The 12,506-nt window shown below is 39.5% G+C and overlaps 1 protein-coding gene across 13 annotated transcripts in view; it reads left to right on the top strand.

The window, feature by feature from the left end:
• Positions 1-12,506, top strand: part of LOC122562672 (lysine-specific demethylase 2B) — a 218,332-nt gene that overhangs the window by 60,660 nt on the left and 145,166 nt on the right. The window contains exon 1 of one of the 13 annotated variants that reach the window (XM_043715724.1): positions 12,246-12,402. The exons of the other annotated variants lie outside the window; for them this stretch is intronic. Coding sequence (XP_043571659.1) covers positions 12,261-12,402 — 142 coding nt within the window. The 5' untranslated portion in view covers positions 12,246-12,260. Of the gene's footprint in view, positions 1-12,245; positions 12,403-12,506 lie in introns of those variants that run through there. 13 annotated transcript variants of the gene reach the window in all.

Genomic DNA, 12,506 nt, shown 5'->3' with positions numbered 1-12,506 from the left:
CCTGGATGTTGCTGGCAGTGGAGGGTTTGGGTTATAAGGAGAGACTGGATAGGCTGGGACTTTCATTGCAGTGTAGGAGCTTGAGAGGTGACGTTATGGAAGTTGATAAAATCACGAGGGGTATAGATAAGGTGAATGACCGGTGTCTTTTCCCTAGCATTCAGGATTTCAAGACTAAGGTGCATATTTTAAGGTGAGAGGTGAAAGATTTGGAAAAAAAGGTATGGGCACAACGTTTTTGCATAGACAATGGTTTGTGTTTGGAATGAACTTCCAGAGGAAGTGGTGTATGTATATATACTTATAATGTTGAAAAGACATTTGGATAGTTGTATGAATAAGAAATGTTTTGAAGGATATGAGCCAAGTGCAGGCAGCTGGGACTAATTTAGTTTGAAATTATGGTTGGCATGGACTAGTTGGACCAAAGGCTGTGTTTCTGTGCTGTATGACTCCATGACTCTTTGAGCTTTACTTTGTTTTCCATTTTTCTTCTTATACTCTCCTCAACATGAATGTTTGAACTCCTCTGAAGAGGAGTTAATGAAAGAAGAAAATCAAATATTTCTCCCCTGATTGCATGGGACTTTCAAATGTCACTGGATAGTAGCAATGAAGAAAGCAAGCAAGTGGAAAATTAAAATAAGTGAAATACTAATATATCCTTGATGCCTGCAAGAATCACACTGTCTCTGGTTTTTAGAGTGTTGTTTATCAGATGGGTGTAAGAGTTTTCTGTGGGTGAGCTTGAAATTAGATTACATTGAAGCCATAGTTTTTGTAATAGTGAATTCAGGATGCTATTTGAATGGAAAAGGTTCCAGAGCTTGATCAGACCAAGATCTTGAAAGAATTTATGCATGACTGATTCTGTATTTACCATAACAAAAACAAAAGTGATATGCTATGGACATAACACTGTATTTTGTCACAATCCATGCTGATCTTGCAATGGTCTCAGCTTACGATCTAAAACTATCATGCTTTAGATAGTTTTATATTCCTGATTGAAATCCAAGGTAGTATTTTATTACATTCCCAACTTCAAAGTGCTGCCAGAATATTTTATTTTGTTTTTATCTCGGTAGATTTAATTTTTTTCCTCTCAGTTTCAGACATTTTCAACATGCAATGGGTTGTGGTAATCTCATTACTGTTGATATTTTACTAGTTTCCTAGTTACTGAAGCTAATTAGATGAGACCCCAATTCCATGTCAAAATCCGCTTCTGTTCCATGAACCAAATTAAACTCAACAAACCACTCCAGTTCAAGCCAGCGTTCAATTCAAAGGAGTCTCTCTTTTAGCCCTAGAGTTTTCTGTCACAGTTGAACTGATTTAACTGAAGGAGCTGCCACTATTTCCTGCTGGTTGAGATGGTGTATTAGTTGTCCTACTTGTTCTGTTGTATCACCAGTAATGGCTTTCCTACTCTCCTCCTGGTACATAGGGCGGCATGGTAGCTCTGGTTAGCACTGCTGCCTCACAGCACCAGGATGCCAGGTTCGATTCCAGCCTCTGGCAACTGTCTGTGTGGAGTTTGCGCATTCTCCCCGTGTCTGCATGAGTTTCCTCCGGGTGCTCTGGTTTCCTCCCACAATCTAAAGATGTGCAGGTCTGGTGAATTGGCCATGCTAAATTGCCCATTGTGCTAGGTGCATTAATCAGAGGGAAATGGGTCTGGGTGGGTTACTCTTCGGAGGGTCGGGGTGGACTGGTAGGGCCGAAGGGTCTCTTTCCACACTGTAGGGAATCTAATCATAGGAAGACTCTATTTTGCGCCCTCTGTTGGTCCTTATTTTCATATGACCCTCAGTAACAACATTCTACATGTTCGTGGTGCCTGCAACATGTAATTCTACATCAAATTATGTCCCATCAAAGCTGCAACTCCTCCGTTCCCAGTTATCAATCATGCATTAGCCAGCAACTGAGCCACGATCCATGCTATTTTTAAAAAAATTCTAGATCTTATTCCATTAATACCTTAGCCCCTACAAATCCCCATTTTCCTCAAAATTCAGCTGTTAATATTCTATAACTGAGCATGTTCAGATTTTCCATCATTCTAAACCTTGCCAACCTGCACTATTGTTTACAATGTTCCTAAATAGCTTTTGATCCCAATACTGCCGTATCTCTGAGACTACCTGTACCCTTAAAATCTTCCAACTCTGTGTGTCAGTCCAATTCTCCTTTCCATCATGTGAGGACACATTTGGCTACCTTCAACCCATAAGTTGATATAGTTTGGAAATTGTAGTGTACTCTGCAGTTTGTTATGTTGTGACTGGTAGGTAGTGTTAGTAATCTGAAGAGGTAAATGAACTTTCAAGATCTGGATGTAATGTTTGAGTTAGTTGCATTATTTAAGAAAGGTGTTCAGAAATAAACAGAGAACTATAGACCTCTGTGAGCCTGACGTCAGTGGTGGGCAAGTTGTTGGAAGGAATCCTGAGGAATAGGATTTGCAAGTATTTGGAAAAGCAAGAACTGATTAGGGATAGTCAACATGGCTTTGATTGAGTTTTTATTTGACTTATTTTTGCAAAATAATACTGCATCCTTTTTTGCTTTGAACTTAAATGATTTCTGACAGCAAGTTTTTTGGGTTCTCTTCTTAACCATCAAATTATTTTGTTCACGTCAGGTTGGTAGGAAGGATGCTGTCAATCATTACCATGAATTTACATGACGCGGATGAAAATATCAAAAGCACAAGTTTGAGTAATCTAATTCATTTTAAGGCGTGTTATTTTACCTGAGAATCTGAAATGCACAAGATCAATTTAAAAGTGCATCAGAAGCCAAATTTACATCTTTCTCCCCAAGCTCATATAGAATCACAATATGCTGTCCTAATCAGAAGCGCCAACCATTTCACCAATCTTTGCGAATGTTGTTTTGTTGCAGGTTTGCACTTAGGTAATCTGTATGACCAGTGACAATTTTATTTTTGCTCTGTATGTGTTTATATTTTCCGTTATGCTGAGTTTTTCCTCTGGACTGCAATGTTGAATGAGTGAATATAAGATGATGATAATATGCATGAGAATGATGTGAAAAATCTATTATGAATAGTACTTCGGGTTTATTTATTGCTACGTTCACAGACGTTTGCCAATTGTGTCTTTTTTTTTATTTGTTTACAAATCTTGAGTTATGTTTTGCCATTTTTGCAAGTTTGTACTACTGCACTTCTAGTATTTACCTGAGTGAGAGTGACACTTATAAACTATTTATCATTCTGCACCATGAATGAAGGAATCTATTTTGCATATTCTAACTTAATAATTTTCTTAGAGTGGATGTGACCCAAATATTATTTGTATCTTGACATTACTATCAAAATAATCAGTAAAAACTTGTCTCTATTGGATACTGCATTCATTGTAAAGATATCGCAATAGAAGCCACTTGGGCAAACGTTTTACCCTCCAGTTAATTTGTTTCAAATATATCATTGTTTTTCATTATTTAAAGCAAACCGCTTCTGTTTGCAACTAGCATCCTTTCATATTTTATTACAATTCCCTCTGTTTTCCACTGCCTACTTTCCATTGCAGGCTGCTTTTTAATCTTTCATAAAGTTTTGAGGGTAAGGAAGAGGAAGGAGCACATCTGAAAGATAAGTAATTTTAATGCCATGCCTTTCACTTGTCATGGAGGCATTACGATGTGGTGGGATGTCTGCTGATATTGAGTTGTAAGAGAATGATTAAATTTTTTGTTTTACGTAAACAACAAGGCAGTGAGCATTTTGATCCAGCAAAAGAAACTCTTAAACCTATTAATTATACTGTGGGATTGTTCTATATTGTAACTTGCCATTACTCTTTGGAATGGTTTGACGTAAAAGGGGAACCTTATTTCCTAATCAGTTTGAGATGCTGCCTGACCTGCTGTGCTTTTCCAGCAACACATTTTTAAGCTCTGATCTCCAGCATCTGCAGTCCTCACTTTCTCCCAGTTTGAGAAATTGTCAATACAAGTGGACATGGGAAGATCTGCTTCAGGGTACCTATGTCCAAATATGCTCTTTATTTTCTTTCTACTCTTAAGTTCCCTCTATGTTCCAAGCTCACTATCTGCTCTTCACCCAGGAAATTTCTGTGAGAATGCAGAAGATACTATCCCTGACTGTTGTTTGTTTTGCGTTGTCCATGGTCTGATCAATTCTTTTGCGTTTGACAGCAATTACTTCTACCATCGTTTATCAAGTGTCCTGCACTGTTGTTTCAGGTACTTCTAACTTGAGGAAACTAAGTGTAGATGATTGATTCTTTGCAAAGAGTGGTCATTTAGTTTTATCATTAGAAGGGATGTATGGGTTTTTTTAATGTTGTCTGATGTTCCATTTACATTGTGTGCATCGCCTCATGTATCATTGAAACGTAAAACAGGAACAGATCATGTACCAGACATGAAAGATCGAAAAAATTGTGTCACTTTATTAATCAGCTCAAATTACTGATTAATCTCAATAATAGATGAAAAAAGTAATTGTTCAGGAACTAGGATCTTGCAATAAAACCAACCTTTCCAGTTGTTAAGATATTAATCTCTCAACAACTGCAGTGTCATTTAGTCTACACATTGCATCATTTATTTTTTAAACTGTCATCAGCCAGTGCCTTTATATATAACCCAACAAACATTCTAAGACTACTCTGAGGAAGGAAAATTAATAAGTAATTTACTTTAGAAGTTTTCTCCTACAACTCATTTTCTTCAAGCATGGAACTTGAAACCAGGTTCCTCAGGTCCATGTGGATATTGGTCTTCTCTCATTTATTTGTTATTTCTGGGTAAGTCACAGCTATGGACTATAACTCCCAAAATGAGGTTAGAGATTAGTTTTTTCCTCTATTATAACTAATGAGAAACTGAATGGAAAAGATGGGGTTTAACAACAGAAGGCTTATTATTGTGACATCCGTGGGGATACCATAGAGGAAAATAACCAAAGGAGTCGCGACTCAAATAAATTTGCAGTAGACTTCACTTGTAGCTTTTTATTTTAACACAAACCAGAACCAACACAAATTACATGTGAATTAATAGGCAAGCAAATTTTCAACTAAAAACTTAAGTTTCACTTTAAATAGTTGATATGACAAAAATATGTCTTGCACAACCACAAGCACTTGCATCACTTCTCATGCAAGTGTAGCACTACATACCTAACAGTTCCACATGCTAGGACTCCTATTCAATAACAACTTTCACCTCTTGAGTTTCCGTGTTGCAGCACTTCTCAGAACCCTGTTCCCTTTTAACACTTTCAATAATATCCTGGTTCATGGTTTGACCAGTTTGGAGACATTGCCCAGTTTTTAATGTCTCTGAGCTGTTCATATAGCATTCTGTTTTTAGACTTTTTTAAAAACCGCTCACATGGTACCTTCAAGTGTTCCTGAATCCTTTTCTGAACCAGAATTCTGATTCAATAACACTGAAGCCACAATAATATACTTCCAAGTCAGGATGCTGAGTGGTTTGAAGAGGTCCTTGCAGATACTGCTTCCTTGTCCTTCGTGATGGTTGTGGTTTGAAAGGTCCTTCTAAGGACCCTTGGTTAATTTCTGCAGTGTATCTTGTAGATGGTACATACTTCTGCTGTTGTACGCCAGTGGTGAAGAGAATGATTATTTGAGGGTGTGTTTCCAGTCAAGCAGGCTATTTTATCCTTAATGAAATCAAGCTTCTTGAGTGTTTTACAGTTGCATTCATTCAGGTAAATGAGGAGTATTCCATCACCTTCCTGACTTGTGACTTGTAGCTGGTGGGCAAGCTTTAAGTAGTCAGGAGATGAGTTATTTGCTACAGTATACCTAGCCTCTGACCTGCTCTTGTAGCCACATTATTTAAATACCTATTCTAGATTAGTTCCTGGCCAATATTAATCTCTTGATATTAGTCGCGGATTCAAAAACGGTAATGCCTTTGAATGTGAAGGGGCAATGTTTAGATGCTCTTATTGGAGGGTCATTGCTTGGCACTTATATGACATTTCAGTTAATGTCATCCCAACCTGGGTATCATTCCAGGTCTTTCTGCATTTGTGGAACTGGTGAGCATCCCCAGTTTTGATCTTGTGATGGAAGGAAGGATATTGATGAAGCATCTGAAGATAGTTAGGCCGAGGGCATTACCCTGAGGAATTCCTGAAGAGAAGTCCTGGAGCTGAAATGACTGATCTCTAACAGCTGCATCTTAATCCTTTTTGTTGGATGTGACTCTAACCAGTACGTGTTTTCTCCCTGATTCCCGTTGATTTTAATTTTGTTAGGATTCCTTGATGCTGCTCTTTGTCAAATGTGGATTTGATGTGAAGTGCTGTCATTCTTACCCTCTGCAATTCAGTGCTTTTGTCTGCGTTTGGACCAGAACTGTAATGAGATTGGGAGCTGAATAATACTAGTTTGGATTTGCCAGTGAGGAGATTATTGCTCAGGAAGTGGTGTGTGATAGATTGTTGATGACCCTTTCCATCACTTTACCAATGACTGAGAGTCAAGTGATGAGGTGATAATTGGCTGGGTTGAATTTGTTCTGGGTTGAATTTGAGTGCAAGACATACCTGAGCGATTTTCTACATTGAGTAGATGCCAGTGTCTACAGTGCAGATTTTCAGTACTGATGCTGAAATGTTGTCAGGGCCCATAGTCTTTGCAGTATCCAGTGCCTTCAGCCACTTCTTGACATCATTTGGAGTGAATTGAATTGGCTGAAGACTGATATCTTTGCTTGGAATATCTTGCAGAGGCCAAGATGGATCAACCACTCGGCATTTCTGGCCAAAGGCTATGGCAAATGCTTCAGGCTTGTCTTTTGTACTGTGTGTGCTGAGGTTGCAGATTGAGTTGAAGTATAATTCAGCTGCTGCTGATGCTCCACATAACCCATGGATGCCTGGTTGTGAGTTGGTAAATCTATTCAGAATCAGTTCCATTTAGGGCTCTATGCTGTTCACTCCTACCAGTATTGTCATGGGCAGATACATCTGTGACAGGCAGATTTGGGAGAATGTTTTTCTGTCTTATTGGTTCTCTCATCCACTGCTGCAGATCCGGTCTAACAGTCATGTCCTTTAGAACCTGACCAGCTTGCTCAGTACTGATGCTGCCAAACTACTCTTGATAATCAACATTGATGTCCCCCATATATTTTGCTCCTTTGACACCCTCAGTGCTTCCTCCAAGTTATTGTCAACATGGAGAAGTACTGACTGATTCATCAGCTGATGGGACCTGGTATGTGGAATTCAATAGGAGGAACCCTTGCCCATGTTTGACCTTATACCATAGACTTCATGGATGGTGTTCTCTGTGACATTGTATAGTTTGATTTTTGATTGTGACTGTCAGGCTGCTTGACAAACCTGCTAAGCACTTTTTAAGCTTCTAATTCTTTCCGAATCCAATGATTCGCTTAAACTCAGGAGTGTACTGACATCTCCTAGCTTATTATTGTTTAATTGCAACTCAGAATTAAACCATGCAAAACATGACAGTTGCTCACCATATCCAAATTGACTAACAGGTAAGAACCTGAGGTGAATGGGCTGTCCCAATTAATAATAATAATGTTCCTCTCTTCCCTGTTTAAGTGTTCCAATCTTGTTCAGTTTGATGGTAGTAAATTGTTTTCTCTTTCCTAGCTCATGACTAGGCTTCTTGCTCACTTAATATCCCTAAGTATGATTGACAACTCTGACCATTTCAAACATGATTGTCAAGACTGATTTGGATAAAGAAGTGGGGAGTGCAGCATGTTTATGATTGTAAATACCAGTTTTGGTTTTAGAGATACATCACAGACTACATAAAAACTCTCTATGGAATTTGAAAAACTTGACATATGGTTTAACAGATATAATTTTAATACCAGTATTTAACACAAGTGCTATTTCAATCTAAGTGAAGAAAATAACACTTTTTAATTAAAGCTTGAGCTTTTTTTGGATGAGAGTTTGATTCTGGAATACGTGTCACACCAAGCTGACAGCTAAATTTAGATTGTTAGCTGGGAAACTGACTTTATTGCCTCTAACAGATGTGTTTGACAAACTTGTGTTTAAGGAAAGACTAAACTAGTCTCAGCTGCCTGCTCCTGGCCCATATCCCTCCAAACCTTTCCTATTCATATACTTATCTAACTGTGTCTTTAAACTTTCATAGAATGCTGAATTAAAACTTAGTTGCATGAAGTTTCAAATAGAAACATTTGCTCAGTTTGTATGTAGTCCCCTTGCCTTCTAATTTAATGTAGATGTTAATTTATCATGGGGGGGGGGGTGCATTAGCAGATATAGGGATAATGTGATAAGATGAAGTTGAGGTAGAAGATCAGCCATAATCATAATGGTCAAGCAGGTTCGAAGGGCCAAATGATGTACCTCTGCTCCCAATAACATTCTTCTGTTTATGGCAAAATTCATGGCGCTGACATATGAGTACCAGATGTACTGAGATATTGCAATACACTGAATCTGGAGTTTGGAGTTGATTATTTGTTACCATAGCTATAACTATGAAACCTATTTGCACACTAATGTTGAATAACATGGTATGCAGTACTGTGATTTGAAATGTCATTTTGATTGACCTTTCAGATGTCTTTTCACACTTAGATCTTGGCTGAAAGTCAAGGTCATACAATTCTGCAGAATTACCCTGATCTAATTATTATCAGGGACATCGCTTGGCTGTGGAAAGTTTTCCTGAATGAGTGCCAGACCCCATTTCTTTCTGTCTTTTCCCCTCCCTTTACTTTGAAAATGCTCGTTCAGTTGAATCATAAGCAAGATGCATCTGCAGATACTTCAGTTGGAAGAGCTTTGTTACGTGTGCTATTACTTAGCTATAAGTAAGATAGAATTTATGATGTAGCTCACCTTAAGGAGGCATGTCCATAAGGACCCTCACCAATTTCTCCACATTCACAATTGAAAGCATGCTGGTCGGGTGCGTAACGGCCTAGAATGGCAACTGTTCTGTCTAGAATCGTAGGAAACTACAGATGGTGGTAACCCAGGCCATCACAGGAGCCAACCTTCCATCCATGAACTCCATTTACAAGGCTTGCTGCCATGGAAAGGCTATCAATATCATCAAACACCCTTCCTATTCTTGTTCTCCCTATGTTCAAAACTGTCTTTAAAAATCTACATTCTCTCCTGAATCCATTCTGCCTCTTGCGTTGCTTTTTGCTTTAAGATGTTCCTTAAAACCTATCCTCTTGCACTAAACTTCGAGCCACCTGCCTTGATATCTCCTTCTGTGGCTTGATGTATTTGATCGTGCTTCCATGTAGTGCTTTGGCAATTTTATTGCATTAAATGCATTACACAAATATGTTACGTTGTTGTGCGTAGTGGGAGGCACTGCTGCGTCACAGCGCCAGAGACCCGGGTTCAATTCCCGCCTCAGGCGACTGACTGTGTGGAGTTTGCACATTCTCCCCGTGTCTGCGCGGGTTTCCTCCGGGTGCTCCGGTTTCCTCCCACAGTCCAAAAATGTGCGGGTTAGGTGAATTGGCAGTGTTAAATTGTCCGTAGTGTTAGGTGAAGGGATAAATGTGGGGGAGTGGGCCTGGGTGGGTTGCGCTTCGGGAGGGTTGGTGTGGACTTGTTGGGCCAAAGGGCCTGTTTCCACACTGTAAGTAATCTAATCTGTAAATAATCTAATCTAATCCTTTGACCAGGGAAAGTTAGCTTGAATTTATAGTTTGGTTATGTTCCAGGCAGCATTGTAAATTTGAATATTGATTGACGGTGGGCTATTCCACCCCTGTAATGATCTCCTTCAATCTCTTCCATCGGGTAGATACAGAAGCCTGAACACACCAGTAAGACCAAGGACATCATCTTCCTAGTACTTAAGAGACAATTGACTGGACTCTCTAGCCTCAAATAATGCTAATCTTGCTCTCTCATACACCCTGTGCAATGTAAACTGTTTGCCTATGTCTGAATTTTATTTTCTGTGCTTCCTTGCTTACTATGATCTGCCTGTACAGCTTTTCATTGTACTTTGGTACATGTGGCAATAAAATAAATCAATATGGAATATATACATATTCTTAATAATCCCAATGCTGGCAAGGCCTGAAGCGATGGTATAAGTCAGAATTTTTGTGCCCAATCCTTGTATCCCTATTCCAGGTGATATGATCAATATACACAGCCTTGATGCTCTTTGTTGGACTTGGAGTCCAGACCTCGTTCTCAGTGTGTTAACAAGTCTGTTCCACTGTGGGTCGCTTTGTGACGCAGACTGATGACGACAGTGTGGGTTCAATTCCTGCAGTTGCTGAGGTCACCATGAAGAATTCTCCTTCTTAACTTAAACCATCACCCGTCGTGTCTCTCCCTGTCTCTGTCTGTCTTTCTCTGTCACTGTCTCTCTCTCCTTCATGAGAGAGCAGCATGATGGTCTGGTATTGCGTTACAGTTTATGAAGTCATGCTGCATGCTTGTTTTTACTTCCACACATTTATTATGCACTCATCTCTAGCTCCATTTGCATAAACTCCAGCACATTCAAAATTGTGCAGACTGCATCCTTGCTATTTTGCCTAATTCCTCAATTACTCCCTATCCCTTCGTGCAACAATATTTAAACCTTCGATTTCAAATATCTGCATCAGCTTGATTTTCTCTGCTACTGGAACCTTCCGCAGGCCAGTGTCTCTGCTTTTATCCTTGGCTCTTCTAGTACTAATACTGTCAAGTCCTTCCCTCCTCTTACTGACCTGTGGCAGACTATTCTGCCTTCTTGGCTTTGATTTTGAAATTCCCTTTCAAATTCCTGTCTGTCTAGTTGTATCATTTGTTCTCCCCAAGCTGAAAAGTGTCTTTAAAATCTACATTTTCTCCTGAATTCATTCTGCCTCTTGCATCACTTTCCACTTTTAAGATGTTCCTTAAAATCTATTGTCTTCTTCTAAACGTCTGGCCACCTGCCTTGATGTCTCCTTATGTGGCTTGATGTATTTGATCATGCTTCCATGTAGTGCTTTGGCAAATTTATTGCATTCTGGCTTTAGTGCTTTTGCCAGAATATATCAGGACCCATAGCCTTTGCTGTATCAAGTGTCTTCAGCCATTTCTTGATATCATGTGGAATTGGCTGAAGACCGGCATCTGTGATGCCACGGACCTCCAGAGAGACTGAGGTGGATCATCCACTTTGGAATATCCCACTTCCAGTCAATATTCAAATTTATCCTGATATATTCTGGCAAAAGCATTAAAGACTGTGGTTGCTCCGAGCTAAGCTGTTTCAGTACAGCTACAAAACTGCCTTTCTTTGTGACAAAGTGGACAATTGTCCAGCCATAACCAGTCCACAAAAAGTAGGACGACTCTCACATTTACTGACCCATCATTCTAGTCTTGATCATCAGTGAACTGATAGAATGGAGTCACCAACAGTACTAGCAAACATGATTGCCTTCGCAATAACTCGCTCGCAGATGCTTACTTTGGATTCCACCAGTGCCACTAAATTACAGATCTCATTACAAACTTAGTTCAAACAAATAGAGAAGATTTTAATTTCAGAGGTGAGGTGACAGTAATGTCCCGTGAAATCCAGGTCATATTTGACAGAGCATGGTCTCAAAGAGCCCTGGCAAAACTGCAGTCACCAGGAATTGGGTGGAAGCTCTCCATTTTGGTGGCCTCATACCTAGTCTGAAGGAAGATGTTTGTGGTTGTTAGAGTTCAGTAATCTCAACTACAGGATACCATTGCAGGAGTTCCTCAGGATAGTGTCCTTGGCCCAAAAATATTCAGCCACATCATCAATGATCTTCGCTTCTTCATAAGGTCAGACATGGGGATGTTTGATGATAATTGTTCGCACAATATTCACTCTTATTCAAGACTGATCAGAAGCAGTCCATGCTCACATGCCGCACCTCCTGGACAGTACCCAAGTTTGCACTGGCAAATGACATTTGCACCAGGCAATGACCATTTCCAACAAGAGAGAATTTAACCCATTGCCTTTAATATTCAGTAACACTACCTTCATTAAAAACACCATTGCCAAATGCTGGGTTTCAACATTGATCAGAAACTGAACTGGACTAAGTCAGAGGCTAGGAATGCTGAAACTCACCACCTTCCGTTCCTTCACTATTGCTGTGCCAAAATCCCCTGTTAACAGCATTGTTGTTGTAATGATACCAAATGGACTCCAGCAGTTCAACAAGACAGCTCAACATCATCTTCTCAAGGTCAGTTAGTGATGGGCAATGGTCCAAATAGCGAAGTCCACATCCTTTTACTGAATGAACAAAAAGGCCTTCGCTGCAGTAATATCAGTGGAACTGTAACCTGCAATGAATACAGGACAAAAAGAACAAATATTTACATCAGTTTACACAAATGTAAGTTCAGTATGATCTCATATTTGAATTTCTTGTGCTTCCACTTTTTCTCCTTGTCATAGAGTCATAGGGATGTACAGCATGGAAACAGACCCTTCGGTCCA

This window comes from Chiloscyllium plagiosum, chromosome 25 (genome assembly GCF_004010195.1).
Source record: "Chiloscyllium plagiosum isolate BGI_BamShark_2017 chromosome 25, ASM401019v2, whole genome shotgun sequence".
Lineage (NCBI taxonomy): Eukaryota > Metazoa > Chordata > Chondrichthyes > Orectolobiformes > Hemiscylliidae > Chiloscyllium > Chiloscyllium plagiosum.
This window is presented reverse-complemented; position numbering and strand designations above follow the sequence as displayed.